This window comes from Thermobia domestica, chromosome 8 (genome assembly GCF_964235325.1).
Source record: "Thermobia domestica chromosome 8, izTheDome1.hap1.1, whole genome shotgun sequence".
Taxonomy (NCBI): domain Eukaryota; kingdom Metazoa; phylum Arthropoda; class Insecta; order Zygentoma; family Lepismatidae; genus Thermobia; species Thermobia domestica.
This window is the reverse complement of record NC_137461.1, coordinates 255675451-255694501: the sequence shown is the minus strand read 5'-3', so window position 1 is coordinate 255694501 and position 19051 is coordinate 255675451. Positions and strand designations below refer to the sequence as shown.

The following is a 19051-nucleotide window of genomic DNA, read 5'->3' as shown; positions in this document are numbered from 1 at the left end:
CCCCTTGAAAAAATCCTGCGGGCGCCAATGCAAGAGTGGTATCAAACATTCAAAGAAAACAGCTCACTACGTGTCGCAAAACGAATCGCCAGTGGAGCCACTGCGTGAGAGTTAACATCAGGGAAGAATCGTTCTACAAAGAATTATCGCAAGCAGCTAAACGGATGCACTACGTGAAAGACCTGTCGACAAAGAATCATGCATGCAGTTATGAACATGTGTGGCTACATTATTGGATTAACATGTCACTTTACCAATGATCAGCATCAAACTTGTTCTGTCAGTACTGGCAGGTCACTTGCTGCAAACTGAGAAACCTCCACGCACAACTCTATCCTCATGTAATAAATCCCATTTTAGCTGCGCATATCAATCGTAGCCTCTTTTGCCCCTTCCTACTCTTCCTTTCACTGGTATTACTGCCGATTGCACCAGCATTCGTTCTACAGATGGCTGAAACAAACTGATGTGTATATACTAAGTTACATGAAACCCTAAGAATGATAATCTAATTGATGTACTGAGATGGAAACAAGAAGTAGGGTATTCATCTTCTTAGATTTTCATCTTGATTCCAGTGAATAATTATTTTTCGATTAGAATTGTCTTACTATATTACAAAAAAGAGAACCGCATGATTAGAAGATTTTACTTAGGAAACTGTAATCGGTCCGCATGTTTCTTCTTTTAATATAACTACAAGGTAACTATAAACAGTTCTTGCCACAGTCTTGCCGTTTATGGCGTCCCATTAATCATGTGCTCACAAAGAAATGAAATGACGCACGTGCCTGGGCTGCCTGCCAAGCAATCGAGATTAAGCTGGCCATCGACCTACGGTAATACAGGCGCGTTGCGAGTGCACGGCAATCATAGCTCGTCCACGGTCGAAGAGAAATGGAGGTATCGAAGCAGTTTGTTCACGTGTCTAACTTTAAAGTGGGCCTGTCAGCTGCCTCATATGCCAGGTTGCCAGGCATTTGGGGAGAATAAACGAGAACGAACGCATCGCGAGGCAATGATTCCAGACATTCCGTTCGGAAGCTATGACCGTTTCGGGTGAACCTCGCAGTAGACGACCATATATATGTTTTGGGTGACGAGACCCTGAAAGTAGCCATTGAGAATACAGTGGTCTAACGTGTGATGAACTTGTAGAAAGGTTCCACGTTTTCGCTGAAACAGTCAGATTGCACCTGCATAGGTTAGGAAAGTCATTCAAGTAAGTGGGTACCCTACACATTGTCGGCAGCCAACCACGAACAAGTGACAGTCCTTCCTTACTCTCGGCACCTTAGTACACCCATCTTTCATACTCGCTCACTGCTGATGAAATCTGGGTTCTCTATGACACTCCCAACGAAACTACAAAATTGACTGTTACCACGTGACCCCGTTCCTCACACCTCAAGACCACCTCTACATCCACAAAAAGTGCACTATGCCGTGCCACATGTGCCGTTCTATCACTGCTCTAGAACGGCAAGAAGTGTTACCTCTTTGTATGGTCGACAAATGGTGCATTATGAGTTCCTTCCATCTTGTCAGACCATCGCTGCCGACCTCTACTCTCAATAGTTGCAAAGGGTGCACTATGCATTGGGGCACAAGGAACCGGCATTGATGAATCACAAGGATATGATTGTAATGCACGACAATGCCAAGCCACATGTGGCAAAAAAGAACCAGGAGACGCTTCAGCAACTTGGCTGGGAGACAATGTGTATGCACCATATTCACCGGAGCTTGCGCCAACAGATTACTACAAGTTTTATTCTCTCGATAACCACCGTGGTAGGAGATATTTCGCAAATGAAGGATACTTGCGGAAGGCACTCATGGACTTCTTTGTATCTATGACTGCCGAATTTTATCACCAAGTTATTGTGCAGCTGTAGAACATTGACAAAAGATGTTGGATACTGATGGAGATTACTTCGAAACCTAAAAGGTACGTACCGCCCACTGCATTGCTCTTTGTTTATCACTGCTCTAGAACGGCAAGAAGTTTTTTTGGCTACCTTTTACTTTATCAGGTGATTCTAAATAACGATGAAATCTCACATTAATTTGTCGGATTTTCTGTATGTAGAGGGGGAACATTTCTTCCACGCTTACTGCAAACAAATGGTCACAACAGAGAAAACCAAGTCTTTCCTTCTAAACGGAACAGATTTTTGTCTCTAAATAACGTAAGGTGTTTCATTCTACTATTTCTTTTCTTTCTTGTATGGGTGTTAGTACGGGATTGCTCAGCCCGCATCACTAAAGATAAAATCTTGTGAAAACTAATCCTGCAGTTCCTGTGTACATACTTTGAGGCAACAGAAGAGTTAGCGATTACAGAATAAATCCGAAAAGTTTTTCGAATAGAATGGATATATATATAATGCATTAACAACTGCTTTTACTTATTAGATGAAAGGATTAGGAATGAGATTTCTGGGCTTTCGACATCTATGGCCATGCTAACCTGTTACGCGTGGTGGATAACGTCCGTCGGCAATCGTACTACCCGAAATGACGGGAGAAGGAAGGAAGCGGTCTGGAACCTTTTTATGTTAGGTAACATCCCAGCATTTGTCTATTGTGAATGAGGAAATCAAAGAAAAGTCTCACTTAGGATGGTTCACCTGAAAGAGCTTTTACACTTTTTCGACCGAGTGTCCCTACCGGAAATCGGACCTAGGACCGCTGGCACGAAAGACATGAGCGTTAGCGACTACGCTACGCGGGGCCATTTATTAGGTAGAAAGACTTTTCAAAAGAGCTCTATTTTTTGCTTCTAGAAGTGTAAAGGTGAATTAAATTACTGACTACCGCTAATAAATGGTAGCAGCTTATATCTAACTTTCAGAAGTGTCTTTTGAAAGAAGTGACATCATTAATAATCCAACCAAATTAAAAATCCAATCACCAATAACATTCAAACTTGAATATATATTCAGAGGATAATCAGTAGAATGGATTTCTTCCATTTTTCTCTACTCTTCTCAAGAAGACTGTACTCCAGAATTAAAGATGATCCTCAGAAAGACAGATGATAAGATTCTGTTGCAAGTAGGTCTACAAGCCAACAATATCTGGTGTACCTCACACTATTTTTCTGCAAGTACGTCTTGATGTTTGCACTTTGTGCGTGTTTAGAGGATCGAGATGATGAATAGCACACAGTATTCATTCCATTTGATCATGATAATCCAGCTCTTACCACATCTCACCTAGTTCACTGCAAGTTTAGAAACTTCAATCAACAAACCCATATCATTTTTAAGATTCCATTTCATCAAGTAAATTTCAGCTAGAAATATCATTACCTCACCTTAGTAGGATGATAAACAGACGTCTTTGACTTGATTTGATTCATGCAGTTTTTAATTGTTCCGTTCATTGTTGTGAACACTTAATTTTATTCTTGAGAATACTGTTTCCAATAATGTACCACTCTCGAAATGACAGAAAGAAGATATTAAAACAAAGTGAGCGGATTGTTATCTGATAAAATATTGATTCAATTTGTTTCTGGGTATAGTTTCGAAATCAATCTCTTGATTGTGTCTGAATTCTTGCCAATATTGTCGTAGATAGGAACAACGTGCTACCATCTATTGGTAAGTAGGCTACCTTTAGACTCCTCCTCAATGAATACGTTGTATAAGTTACGGAAGTACCTAAATCTTATGGCGTCACATAGTTCTTAAAACTGACAGCTTATGCGTACTTCGGTCATTTCTCGCACAGAGAGACGCGCCGAATTAGCCAGAGCGCCGGATTATATACTCCGAGCACTTAAAATTTTTGTATTTATATCATGTAATATGTTGTACTCTCAAGGAACATCATCTTAGTGTTCCAAGCCGATTGAGGTCAAATTTGGTAGGCAGATATTTGAGTTTAACGTCTCTTTCAGCAGCGAAGCTATGTGAGACGTGGACGTACTGATTAACGTGGAATCCGAGCCACATGAACTCCCGCCGGGAATCGAACCTGGGTCTCCAACGCCAAAGGCGCGTATACTAACCGCTTAGCCACGGAGGAGCTCAGGCAGATATTTGATATGAAATAAGAGAGTACATTTTTTTAACAGTTCTGAGAGGAAAATACTGTTCTTGAGAGACAAAAGACCCGCCCAAAAGTGTGAAAATCAACGTCAAGAGTGCAGGAAGAAGTAGATCGAACGGAATGAAAATGGCAAATAGATATTTATAGTAGACGTAAAATAAGGGAACATATATTTCGTATTTTTTTCGACAAAACTATTGGGTGGAGCAGAAAGCACTCCACCAAACTTACGAGCATTAAATGTCGAAATTGGTAATGAAGGTACTAGAGAAGTACCTGAAGTACACGAAGGGTTTTAACGAAATTGTGCATAGAGACAGTACGCATAAAATACGATTTTTTTTTTTAATCTTCTGCGGAGAAACGTTATTCGGGGGCACGAGCTGTCGCCGGAAGAATGTGGCAGCCAGTGTCCAAAAATAAAGACAGGAAGGAAGTAAAGAAGCACAGATATGGTTTGTAGTGCAGTATACACACGTAGGCATAAACCCTGTAATTACTGTAATGCAACAAGAGTTTTAGTTGCCGTTACTCATTCTCCGCTCCCTTTACGTAATCTACCAAAAGCAGTCCTATGGTGTAAAATTAAAATTAATTTAAAACTTCTTGCGGTCAGTTGGAGGGCTACTTGCTCCAGCCTCACTACGCTGCTATATATTCACACAGGTAATTTCATTCGCTTTAGTAGCCCTATAGTTCTTCCTGCGTTCTTGGAGTCGACTTCAAAATTTTAGCGAAGCCTTTTGCCCTGAAGGACAGTTTTTTCTCTTTCTTTCTTTTTCCTTTTTATTATTATTATTATTATTTTTATTTTTATTTATTTATTTTTTTTTTTTTGCAGAAAATAACAAACAGTTTTCATTTATTTTATACATAAGTCTCTGCACATAGCTTCGTTGCAATCCTGCCTTTAATTTGGATACTTCTTAACTACCTTCATTACCAATTTTGACATTTCGTGGTCGTAAGTTTGGAGGGCATTCTGCCCCATCTAACTGTTTTGTCAATGAAAATACGGGATAATTTTCCTTATAATATGTGTATTATATGTGTGAGCAATTTCATTCGTTTCGGTCTATTTTCTTCTGTGCTCTTGGGATGGATTTTCAAGTTTAGGAACGGGGGTTTTGCCCCTAAGAACAGTTTTTCCGCAGAAAATAATACTATAAAAAAACAGATTCACTTATTTCATGTTTAGTATCTACACGCCAAATTGATCCTAATCAGGTTGGATCAGCACAGTGATGTTTTTTGTGAGCAGCAATGACTTTCTGATATCGTTTTTATCTTGGACAGATCTAGCATCTTGTCTTCTGATAGTGACGAACTATCTTTAATTGATACCACATTTGGAAACGCTTTTCGTCACTTTACTCTTTTAGTTTGTTCGACGTCACAAGTTACCATTCACCAGGTCTACGCATTAAAATAATAATAATAATAATAATAATAATAATAATTGTCAATAAACAGCAACGCGTTACAACTACGTAAAGCTCATACAGCCGAGGAGATTGGAACCTTCTGTCGAAAGGAATCCCCTCCGCTGCACTGGTAATCATTCCTCAACGGAGTTAAATCAAACGTCTATTATTTTGAAAACATTTTCAACTACGGCATTAAGAGAGATTTTTCTCTGTGACAGTGAAAAATAAACGGAGATTGGGCTCAGACTGTTAATTTATACTAATTTTCACTTACTGCCAATCAGATTCAGTGCTCCTCAAAAGAAAATAAATTAGAATGAATCACTCCGCTCGCTAGGGAGAAATTCTCTCTTCTAAATATTTTGCCATTGACGCTTTGGATCCTACTCGCGATGTATATCATTAATTTGAGTGAAAATTACGGAGAGAGAGCAGGGGCAAGACATGTTCGTATTTTTAACTGAACGTAGTAAACTATTTTTTTTTCTTTTCGTTTTCCTTTACGTCATCCAGAGAAAATTTGTCTGCACAAGAATCTTCACTATTGTTCTGCCAAGTTCTCTAAATATTAAGAATGTCTTTGTGCAGCGCTTTCTAAACTTCTTGGAATAGCAACCTAATTTTTGAAGGGCTTTTCAGAAGCAGCGTGATTCATAGGTTTTCAAGACTAAGTACAAAGATTAAGTACATCACAGGAATACTTGAAAGCTCACGTTTGTTCAGCTGTTTCAAAAGCTAGACTTGGAATAATGCAAAGGTTGCTCATGCACAGGCTTTCTATTAAATTCAACAGACTTCTACCATAGATATCTTCATTTCCGAAGAAAATTTTCCTATCTGCATTGTGCATAAATGAGTTGTCCCTGTGAACATTGTTATAATTTAAATTTTTGATAATATGTATTTGCTAGTATTCTTTATATTATTGTATGTTGTGGTTATTTTACGTGTTTGTGTAAAATAAGTCATGGTAGTATGTCTGTAACTAACCAAATAAATAAATAAACAAACATTAATATACAAAATGTACTAATTTTGTCTTTATACTGGCGTTTTAACTCGACAGACCATGTTCTTCAAGATGAAATCAACAAACAAATCGATTACTACAATGAACCAGTGTCGTACGCAGAATTTCATTAAGAGTCTTCATCCCGGGGAAATTAAAATACCGCTAATTTTACAGTAATTATGTGATATAGTAGTAATCGCCCCACTTGGTCTCACTTTTTGGCCCCTGGGTCCCTGCCTCAGGACCCATGGTCCCTGGCCCAGGGTCAATGACCTAGGGGTACCATGGCCCACCCCCTAAAATTTGGCAGGGGTACATAGGACCACCCCCAGGACCCATGGTCCCTGGCCCGTGTCAATGACCTAGGGGTACTTAGGACCACCCCTCTAGATTTTGGCAGGGGTACATAGGACCACCCCCCCTTAAATTTTGGAAATTGCCAAATCTAAAAATTGGGTATGGTAGCCTAGGACCATAGTATGTACCTCTATCAGTATTGGATGTCTATGTCGTTCCCTTTCATGGGTAAAAAATTGCCAAAAAATCAAATTTCGGGGGTTTTTGACCTAATTTATCCCCTTTGATGAGGTATTATTACCCTATATGGTTATATGGGCGTATACAGGGATTCATTCCCTTTCATAAGACATGGGTATATTAATGCACCCCTTGAAATTTTTGGGAGGGGTACTTTGGCCCACCCCTTCAATTTTGGAAATTGCCCAATTTCAACATTGGGTATTATAGTACAGGACCCTAATATGTATTATGATAAATTTGGGTGGTCCACCTCGTTCCCTTCTAGGGGTACAAAATTGCCAAAATATAAACGTAAGCAATACGTTATACCATGTGTTTGGTTTTTGGTCGATTTTATCCCCTTTGATGAGGTTATTATCCTATATAGTTATATGGTCATGTATAGGGGTCCATTACCTTTCATAAGATATGGGTATATTTGTGCACTCCTTTAAAAATTTGGGAGGGGTACTTTTGGCCCACCCCTTAAATTTTGGAAATTGCTCATTTTATATATTTGGTATTATAGTACGGGACCCTAACATGTATTATAATAAATTTGGGTGGTCCACTTCGTTCCCTTTTAGGGGTACAAAATTGCCAAATTTTAGTACAACCACGTGTTTGGTTTTTGGTTATTTTATTCCCTTGGATGAGGTCCTATTACCTTATATGTTTGTATACAGGTGTTTATTTCCTATTGTAAGACGTAGGTACATTTGTGCACCCCGGCAGGAGTGCCTTGGCCCACCCCTTAAATTTTGGAAATTGCTCAATTTAAACATTTGGTATAATAGTATAGAACCCTAATATAGATCACTATAAATTTCGGTGGTCTATCTCGTTCCCTTTTAGGGGTACAAAATTGCCAAAATATAAACGTAAGCATTACGTTGTACCACGTGTTTGGTTTTTGACCTAATTCATTTCCTTGGATGAGATCCTATTACCTTATATGGTTATATGACCATGTATAGGAGTCCATTCCCTATTATGAAACATAAGTACATATGTGCACCCCCGGGAATGGTACCTTGGCCAGCCCCCTTAAGTTTTTAGAAATTGCCAAATTTAAACATTTGGTATCATAGTACTGGACCCTAATATATATTACTACAAAATTTGGGTGGTCCACCTCGTTCCCTTTTAGGGGGCATTTTGTTCCGCTTTAGGAGTGAACCTTGCAATCGTCCCGAGTTTGATTCTTGGAAATGTTGAATTTAACGTCCCCGCGAAAACGGTGAGAGATGATAGGACGAAACATGAACTTACTTGACTGAGGATTGAAGCAGTGACCTCATACAGTAGAGAGACAAGCGCTGAGCCATCGTACACGTGTGTTGATTACTATGCAATAGTCCCGAGTTTGATTCTTGGTGCTAGTTTCAGGAAATGTTAACGTCCCACTTGAAACGATGATGAGAAATGAGAAATGAGTAAGCATCATAAACTTACTTGCTTGCGGATTGAAGCAGAGAACTCACACATCAGAAAAAAAAAAAAACGCTGAGCCACCGTACTCCATTCAGTGCGAGCAGTTTTGCGTATGAAAAGAACATGAACAGATTATGTTACATTACTACACATTTCTGCTTGATGTTACGCATAGAAGCTTGTTATTGTGAAATTGCAGAATCTGCTTTTACTACATCAGCATTTTTTCTCAGCTGACGGACTTTTAAAAGCTCAACTTTACATTTATGTCAAAGACAGTTTCGTAACATATCGATGAGTGTTACATTTTTTCAATCAAGTTTAAGAAAAATGAATCACATTTTAGATGTGTTAATTTGAATGTCGTAAGAAACTAACGAGTCAACGGTATGATGTCATTATCAAAATTGCGATACTAGATATCGTAACGATTGATGTGTAAGGAGAAAAAACGTGAATAATGTCACAACCAATCAGATTGCTTCTTACATCACGTTTCGGCTCATGATGAAAGCTGTGTTTTCATTGGTTCTCCGTGATGTCATTGATTCATTTTCCTCGTTTCTGATTGGCTGATAGTGATGTCACTTTATAGTTGAACACGTTTTAGACCTAAATAAATTTCTTAATTTCATTTTGAAGTTCTACTTCCACGAAGATCTTGAATGAACGTAGGTGTACCTCTAGTGACAGCGTGACTTTACTCCGTTCCTTGAATTTGAGGTAAGTATCGACTGCGTTTTCTTAACATCAATGGAGTGTTTTTTTGCATGAGGATAACATTGTTATCATTGTTTTATTTTAACACGAAATATTTAGCAAATGGAAGAATAACTTGACCGGGGATCGAATTAGGAATCCCACACATTAGAAGTAAGCACAAGAAATTTGTTGATTTTGGTTTAGCGTCCCTTCAGTAGTGGGGTGCTAGGAATACAGCTTAATGTTGAATCTGAGCGCATACTGGGTGTTGAACCCGGGCCACATCCCACACATTAGAAGTAAGCACGAGAAATTTGTTGATTTTGGTTTTAGCGTCCCTTCAGTAGTGGGGCTAGGAATACAGCTTAATGTTGAATCTGATCGCATACTGTGTGTTGAACCCGGGCCAGAGTTGCGTAACGCTAACCACTTAGCTCAGTTTCTGAAAGTAAACAAAGAAACTACGCACGAATTTGTTCCCTACAACGTGAGACGTGGACTTGCAGTTTAATGTGGGATCTGATCTCCCGCCGAGTCTTTCTTGCCTTAGCTCGAGAAAAGCAAGCGCATGAGATTTTGTTTTCGTTTCATGTTCGTCATATGTTTTAAAGTTCAGTGTCATAGGAAAAAATGCTTACTACAATGATTCTTTCAGCACAGTTAGAAAAACAATTTCATTCATTCTTTTTTATCACTACAGAAACTTAGGTCATTTACATGTTGATGTTGGTCCGGGTTTGATTTCCAGTATGACGACAATAAAAATTTTAACAGTAAAACTATTTGAGATATGATCATTCTTTTAGGATTGATCGTGTAGTCATTTTGATAATGTAGTGATCTCTGAATTCAATTTTAATTCGTGCTTTTTTTCTCTTTTCGTTTTAGATATTTGTTTTTCTTTGCCTATTCCTTTTTTTGCTTACCTTACCTTTTTTCCCTATTTGAATATGGCTACTTCTGGCTTTACTGTCTTGCGAGAAATCAATAGACATTATCGGCGTTTTAATCTTGAAGGACGAATGCTGGAAATTCAAATTAATGCTCCGACCAGTGGCACCGATATTGTGGAGTGGGTTCAGGCCTCCTTTCAACAGATGTTGGATTATTTATTGGAAAACGTCGACGAATCATCGATGGTTGGATTATCGATTTTATCCCACGATGAGAAGAACAAGCCATTTTATCTATCTTTCCGGCATGCAAGTAATTTGACACTGGAGACTTTATGGGCATCCTTTGATCGCATCCTTCAAAGTAACGATAGTTTTCTCATGAACGAACCGTTCATTGTCCATTTTCATCATGTGGATGTGCCCCGTGGATTTGGATTGGTGCGTCGAGGTCTTTTATCAAACGACGAATTATTAAAGTGCAAGAAAGGCATTTTACGTGTAAAAAACACCGACAAGAAATGTTTAGCGTATGCGATTGTGATTGCTATTGGCCTAAAGAAATATAAGGATACAAATAAAAAAGTTTACGATCAATATCACAACCAGAGAAAGTGTGTTGTTATTCCAGCCGTACATGAACTTTTGTCCAGATCATCAGTGAATTTAGAGCATGGGGGATCCGTGGAAGAATTACGACAATTGCAACGCTACTTGACAAATTATAAACTTACCGTATACACTAGCTTTTCAGGAGAAGATATTCTGTATGAAGGGCCTGGTGGCGAAGACAAAATTCCAATCAATTTAATGTGCATCAATTCTCATTATGACATCATCACGTCATTAACGTCGGTTTTTTCTACTAAGTACTATTGTGCTGCATGCCATAAAAAATATGATCATCGTATTGCACACGTCAAGAACTGTTCGGCCATGTGTGAAAAATGTTTGCAGAAACCGCCATGCAGTAAGACCAATACGGAGAAGCAGTGCCTAGAATGCAATCGTGAATTTTATGGTGAAACATGCTATACAAATCATCTGACTGTACCATACCATAAAGGCCAACCAATATGCAAGATGGTGAAACAGTGTTCCAAATGTCTACGCATTTATTCGTTTGTCCATACAGGGGAAAGAAAACATGATTGTACTGATTATTTTTGTAATGTGTGCCATAAACACGTTACGTCTACCCACCAATGCTACATGAAGCCTGATACGACTCAATTAAAGCCTGGAGTTCCATCAGTGTTACATGCCAAGAAGGCTATGATTGTCTTCTATGATATCGAAGCCACACAGGATACTTTCTTCGATGAAGACACGTTCATTCATAAGCCCAATTTACTGGTGGCCCAACAAGTATGTTACAACTGTGTTCAAGATGAGGATATACATCATCCGTGTGAAGTTTGTGGACAGCGAGAACATATGTTTCAAGATGATCCGATCAATGCCTTTCTTGCGTATTTACGTCAACCACGACCCAACATCAAACTTATTGTATCTTTGGCACATAATTGTAAGGGATATGATGGTCATTTTATTCTTAAATCTTTAGTGGAAGAACATGAATTGAAACCTACTTTGATCTTGAACGGAGCAAAAATTTTAAGCATGAAAGTGAATCACTTATCGTTTATTGACTCCTTAAATTTCATGCCAATGGCTTTAAGTAAATTATCCAAGGCATTTCATTTACCAGCGACCAAAGGATATTTTCCACACTTTTTTAATACTGCTGCAAATCAAACGTATGTGGGAAAATTACCGGACATCCATTATTATGGTGCAGATGAAATGAAAGTGGATGAACGAGAAAAATTCATGACATGGTATAACGAACACCAGAACGATACGTTTATTTTCCAAAAAGAATTGGTGAACTATTGTATCCAGGACGTCAACGTACTTCGATTGGCTTGTATATCTTTCATGACCACTTTTGAACAAGAAACTCACGTCAATCCTTTCCTGGAGGCTATCACTTTGGCGAGTGCGTGCAATTTAGTATTTCGACGAAATTTCTTAAAACCTAATACTATTAGCATTCTCCCTGCACGAGGATACCGTCACAGAAACAATCAGTCACGGATTGCTTTGCAGTGGCTTGCCTACATGGAGGAAAAAGAGGGTCATTCAATTCAACATGCTGCGAGAGGAAAAGAAGTTTATGTTGCTGGTTTTCATCTGGACGGTTGCTACAAAGATCCTGACACTAAAGAGAAACACGTGTATGAATTTGAAGGGTGCAGATTCCACGGCTGTCCTCTATGTGTCCCTACAGGCCGTGATCAACCCATTTATGAGAACTCCGAAGAAACAATGAACTATCGCTACGAGAGAACACAGCGTAAAATGAAATTATTACGATCCATGGGATATAAAATACATGAAATGTGGGAATGTGAATTTCGTCAAGTGTTAAAATCCAATCCAGCATTGGCCTCTTCTTTAAGCACACATCCTTATACTAATAAGACACCATTAAATCCAAGAGACAGCTTCTATGGTGGCCGTGTTAATGCCATTAAATTGTACCACGTCGCAAATGAAAATGAAGGCGAAGAAATAAAATTCTTGGATATCGTCTCCCTGTATCCTTATGTGAATAAATGTGGACGGTATCCAATAGGGCATCCACGAATATATCTACAGGGAGATCCAGAAATGCCCGACATTCAAGATGTCAACGGATTGGTCAAGTTGAAGATCTTGCCTAGCAGAAATGTGTTTCATCCAGTGCTGCCATTTCGCTCAAATAAGAAGTTGTTGTTTCCACTTTGTGCTGCCTGTGCCACAGCATTAAATCAAGATTCTGAATGTACACATTCGGACAGTGAACGAAGTCTAACAGGAACGTGGGTGTCCTATGAAATTCAAAAAGCCATTGCACTTGGGTATCAAGTCATTGAAATTTACGAAATTTGGGATTACGACATCACCGTATATGATCCAGAAACCAAGACTGGTGGATTATTCAGCGAATACATTAACACATTTTTGAAATCTAAGCTGGAAGCTTCTGGTTGGCCTGCCAATTGCGTCACCGAAGAAGAAAAGCAGCAGTATATCCAAGTGGTACAACAACGGGAAGGCATAACTTTAGATGCAGCAAATATAATGACAAATTCAGCACGTCGTAGTCTTGCAAAGCTCTGTTTGAATGCCTTCTGGGGACGACTCGCTATAAGAGACAATTTCAGCCAAACGACCATCATTAACGACCCCAAAGAACTGTATCAAAAATTAACTGCTCCAGACATAAAAGTCAACCAAATTTTACCTGTTAACGATTCGATGTTATACCTTTATTGGCAGTATGAAGATGATGTTCCAGTACAAAATCACAATGCTAATGTTGTCCTTGGAGCATTTACAACGTGTCAAGCTCGTCTGGAACTCTACAAATATTTAGAACTGCTGCAAGAAAGAGTATTATATTTCGATACAGATTCCGTGATATTCACGCAGCGACCATCACAGCCCACAATAGAACCAGAAGTATTTCTTGGTTCAATGTCAAATGAACTGGAATCAATTGGACCAAAAGCATACATTAAAAAATTCGTGTCTGGTGGCCCAAAACAGTACGCCTTGGAAATCTACAACCCCGACACGAAATCAACCAGTTATGTATGCAAAATTCGTGGATTCACACTCAATTATACTGCAAGTCAAAAGCTAAATTTCAATAGTCTGGAGCAAATGATCATAAATCAATCCAGTGAAAAAATCTCCATTAGCACGCCGCACAAAATTTACAGAACCCACGATCATCATCTTGTCACAAAACCTGAAGAAAAGAAGTACAGTTTCAACTATAAAAAACGCCGATTAATACCAGACACATACGAGACATTGCCCTATGGGTATAAAAAAGCCAGAACAGAATAACAGCCATATTTTTCCCTAATCCCACCAACATCACCTCCCAAAGACGGGGCAAAGAATCAACGCAACACGGGACATGCTTCAACGAGGCCACAGCGGAAACAAAACTCAGATGACATCACCTTGCAGAAACCCGTGGAGAAAAAAAAAAGGAATTCAGGTACGTCACATTTGCGTTTCTTTTCTCACCTCACTCTCTCTTGATCAGTTAGTTCGATGTTAATAATCTGTTTTTCTTCTTTCACAGGAAACAAAATAAATATTACCATGTATATTCATATGTTTTATTTTCTCTTTACAGAATTTGTACCCGTCACGGACACGTCTTCCTTTGAAGAAAAAAGAAATTCTGTATTCTATTTCACATGCTAAAAATAAATGTACAAAAACATGATTCTGTGTTTTTATTTCACATCCTAAAATCAAATTCTTTTTCCTGTACTGCGATTTCAATTTCTTTTTTCTGAATCAGTTTACCGGTAAAATAAATCAATGTTTTACGAAAAAAAATCAAACTAAATTTTTGTTTCAGAAAATTTTTTGTGTACGAAAAAAAAACTGATTCAGAAAATTTTTGTGTACGAAAAAAAAAATGTTTTCAGAAAAATTTTTTGTGTACGAAAACAAAATTCTGTTTCAGAAATTTTTTTGTGTGTACAAAACAAAAACTTTCAGAAAAAATTTTTATGTACAAACAAAATTCTGTTTCAGAAAAAAATTTTATGTACAAACAAAATTCTGTTTCAGAAAATTTTTTGTGTGCAAAACAAAAATCAGTTTTCGTCACGAAACTGCTCCGACTAAATGAATCGATTCATTCTGATAGTGTTGGCAACACTGGAAAAATTTCGGTAAGTATCGCTCAGACCCTGAGTTACAGCGAACACAACTAGATTCGAACCAGCAACCTTACATGTCTGATTCATCTCTAAATACAGCCAACTAAACAATAAGATTGTGTGTATACGTCAATGCTAGCACTGAGTCAACAAGGTTTTCTTCAAGGTCAAAGTTGCACACGAAGTAAAAAAGATGACAACGCAGATCTTCTATCTTTCTATATGAAACATAAACCTAGTATAAACTGCTCGCACTGAAATGTGTAATGTAACATAATCTGCTCGTCTTCTTTTCATACGCGAAACTGTTCGCACTGAATGGAGTACGGCGGCTCAGCGCTTCAATCCACAACGAAGTAAGTTCATGTTTCCTCCTATCATTTTTCATCATCGTTTCAAGGGGACGTTAAACTCAACATTTCTTAAACTAACACACACACACACAAAAAAATCGAACTCGGGACCATGACATAGTAATCAACAAACTCAACTTCTCAATCGAGTATGGTGACTCAGCTCTTATTTCTGATGTGTGAGATCTCTGCTTCAATCCGCAAGCAAGTAAGTTAATGATGTTTTCTCATTTCTCATCATCGTTTCAAGTGGGACGTTAAATTTTTCTAACACTAGCACCAAGAATCAAACTCGAGACCATTGCATAGTAATCAACACACGTGTACGATGGCTCAGTGCTTGTCTCTACTGTATGAGGTCACTGCTTCAATCCTCAGTCAAGTAAGTTCATGTTTCGTCCTATCATCTCTCACCGTTTTCGCGGGGACGTTAAATTCAACATTTCCAAGAATCAAACTCGGGACGATTGCAAGGTTCACTCCTAAAGCGGAACAAAATGCCCCCTAAAAGGGAACGAGGTGGACCACCCAAATTTTGTAGTAATATATATTAGGGTCCAGTACTATGATACCAAATGTTTAAATTTGACAATTTCTAAAAACTTAAGGGGCGGGCCAAGGTACCATTCCCGGGGGTGCACATATGTACTTATGTTTCATAATAGGGAATGGACTCCTATACATGGTCATATAACCATATAAGGTAATAGGATCTCATCCAAGGAAATGAATTAGGTCAAAAACCAAACACGTGGTACAACGTAATGCTTACGTTTATATTTTGGCAATTTTGTACCCCTAAAAGGGAACGAGATAGACCACCGAAATTTATAGTGATCTATATTAGGGTTCTATACTATTATACCAAATGTTTAAATTGGGCAATTTCCAAAATTTAAGGGGTGGGCCAAGGCACTCCTGCCGGGGTGCACAAATGTACCTATGTCTTACAATAGGAAATAAACACCTGTATACACCCATATAAGGTAATAGGACCTCATCCAAGGGAATAAAATAACCAAAAACCAAACACGTGGTTGTACTAAAATTTGGCAATTTTGTACCCCTAAAAGGGAACGAAGTGGACCACCCAAATTTATTATAATACATGTTAGGGTCCCGTACTATAATACCAAATATATAAAATGAGCAATTTCCAAAATTTAAGGGGTGGGCCAAAAGTACCCCTCCCGGAGTGCACAAATATACCCATATCTTATGAAAGGTAATGGACTCCTATACATGACCATATAACTATATATATAGGATAATAACCTCATCAAAGGGGATAAAATCGACCAAAAACCAAACACGTGGTACTACGTATTGCTTACGTTTATATTTTGGCAATTTTGTACCCCTAGAAGGGAACGAGGTGGACCACCCAAATTTATCATAATACATATTAGGGTCCTGTACTATAATACCCAATGTTTAAATTGGGCAATTTCCAAAATTGAAGGGGTGGGCCAAAGTACCCCTCCCAAAAATTTCAAGGGGTGCATTAATATACCCATGTCTTATAAAAGGGAATGAATCCCTGTATACGCCCATATAACCATATAGGGTAATAATACCTCATCCAAGGGGATAAATTAGGTCAAAAACCTCCGAAATTTGAATTTTTGGCAATTTTTTACTCATAAAAGGGAACGACATAGACACCCAATACTGATAGAGGTACATACTGTGGTCCTAGGCTACCACACCCAATTTTTAGATTTGGCAATTTCCAAAATTTAAGGAGGGGGTGGTCCTATGTACCCCTGCCAAAATCTAGAGGGGTGGTCCTAAGTACCCCTAGGTCATTGACACGGGCCAGGGACCATGGGTCCTGGGGGTGGTCCTATGTACCCCTGCCAAATTTTAGGGGGTGGGCCATGGTACCCCTAGGTCATTGACCCTGAGCCAGGGACCATGGGTCCTGAGGCAGGGACCCAGGGGCCAAAAAGTGAGACCAAGTGGGGCGATTACTACTGATATCTTCAAATAGATAAAAGATAATCGAAATGTGGAACAAGAGCGCCCTAGACAATATTATTTTACATGAGAAACCGTTATTACGACTCACTTATCTGCTTTCGATTTCGATCCATTTTGAAAATCGGCATTTATTTTCGAGTTTCTAAACAGCTGAAAACGGAAAGCCACTAGGTGACTTGTGATAACGGTACTTCACGCAAAATTTGAAGATATCACATAATTACTGTAAAATTAGCGGTATTTTAATTTCGCCGGGATGAAGACTCTTAAGGAGATTCAAATGCTTAAAGTCATGTACTTTGAGATCAAGTGTGATGTATATACATATAATTAGATATATATACATAGTGAATATTAATTTTTCCATTCTGTCTTGCTCTAGGGAGGGGGTTAACCCTAATTAAACTCTGTCGTACGCCGCAGCGCATCCTTTGAAGCATTTCCAATGCTATGAGCATTTTAATGTACTGTTATGTGTTTTATTACATTTGAAGATCCAAAATTTTCCTTTAACGCAAGAACATGCTTTGTGTGTATGCACTCACTTCCTAGTAGAGATGCAAGGTCTCGTAAAGAAAAAGTCAAAGCAAGTGATATGTAAAATAATAATAATAATAAACAAAACTACTTATATTAGTGATATTAGTTTTCGGGGTTGCTAAGTTAATTCATGATTTTTCCGATGCCGTTCAAGTCCAAGCTCAGCCTCCAATAGAAATAAGGCTCTCTTGTGCCCCTAGACTTGTGTGAGAAGGGAGAACGTGCCAATAATAATAATTTATAGCGAAGATGAATAGTAACACACTTGATGCCGTTTTTAAGTCCACGTTCAACCCTCATTAGCACCCGTAAGATGTGGGAAAGGGTGATACGAAAAAATAAACGAGCGATATTAGTATCGAATCAATAGTTCTCGAGGACAATGGGATGAACTGTGGCACTTCCCGATACCGTTGATATCCAAATTTGACCACATCGGCACAAGAATGGAAAAAGCTGAAAAATGGAATGTCCAAGTATTCATGATTGAGAACGGGATGGTCTGTTTAAAATGACTTTTGGAACACAACAACCCACCTTATGCTCAGTTTTTAATCACATCGATTTAATTTAAAAAAAAAAAACATATTCTACGTGTAGGGTGTTTCACAATTTATCCCAAAAGTAAAATATCTTATGTTTTTTTACCATTACACCTTCATCGAAATGTGTATTATGTGGGGAACGAAACTCAAATATTTTCCACTACTTATTCTCCTCATGCAAAGAGCGGCATTTCAGTTAGTAAACAAATAAAAATGAATAAGACCTATTCGTCAGCGCATTCACTGCTAATAGTTGGCGAAACATGTTTGGTCCGGAAGACCTGAGTGCGATTCCCCATGGAAGCTCATTTGGTTCGAATCCCACTTTAAGCTGTAGATCAACATCTCACATAGCATCAATGCTGATAGGAACTCTTAACCAAAATATAGAATTCTTTACGTCAAATCTGAAGAAAGATGTTTTCGAATTTCTATAGATTTTGCTCAGTATGAACACGATAATATTATCTTGAAGACCCCAGACATGTAAACATCCTAAAATTAAACTTATAAAGATCTATATTTTGATATCGATATATATAAGATATATATAAAGATCTCGACGCAAATGTTCTTAAAACGAAGCTTCTCAGCAACCTGTTCATCGCCTTTAATGCGTCTCCTTATTCTGTGGAAGTATCTACTTTTCTCAGAGAGATGTTCTTTCTACATAATGATACCAGAAATAACGTGAGCGAAGTGAGGTGTATTTTTACTAGTGGATATCATTAACTTTCGTAGCCATTAAAACAGTTCCGAGTCGACGCCCCAAGACGAAATCTCATCCTGGGTCAGGGACACATGGGCATTATTCCATCAGTGAGTTGCGAAACCATTGCTGT

The 19051-nt window shown here is 38.4% G+C and overlaps 2 protein-coding genes across 2 annotated transcripts; both read left to right on the top strand.

Moving 5' to 3' along the window:
- The first annotated feature begins 9114 nt into the window (after nt 1–9114).
- Nucleotides 9115–11500, top strand: LOC145692554 (uncharacterized). Its single transcript, XM_081767863.1, has 3 exons — nt 9115–9177; nt 10045–11458; nt 11497–11500. Exons 2-3 carry the CDS (start codon nt 10107–10109, stop codon nt 11498–11500), a joined length of 1356 nt encoding a protein of 451 aa, XP_081623989.1. The 5' UTR covers nt 9115–9177; nt 10045–10106.
- A 1652-nt stretch (nt 11501–13152) lies between these two features.
- Nucleotides 13153–14293, top strand: LOC145692006 (uncharacterized). The gene is made up of 2 exons (XM_081767306.1): nt 13153–14109; nt 14251–14293. The coding sequence occupies exon 1, from the start codon at nt 13179–13181 to the stop codon at nt 13950–13952; it is 774 nt and encodes a 257-aa protein (XP_081623432.1). The 5' UTR covers nt 13153–13178; the 3' UTR covers nt 13953–14109; nt 14251–14293.
- The last annotated feature ends 4758 nt before the right edge of the window (nt 14294–19051 follow it).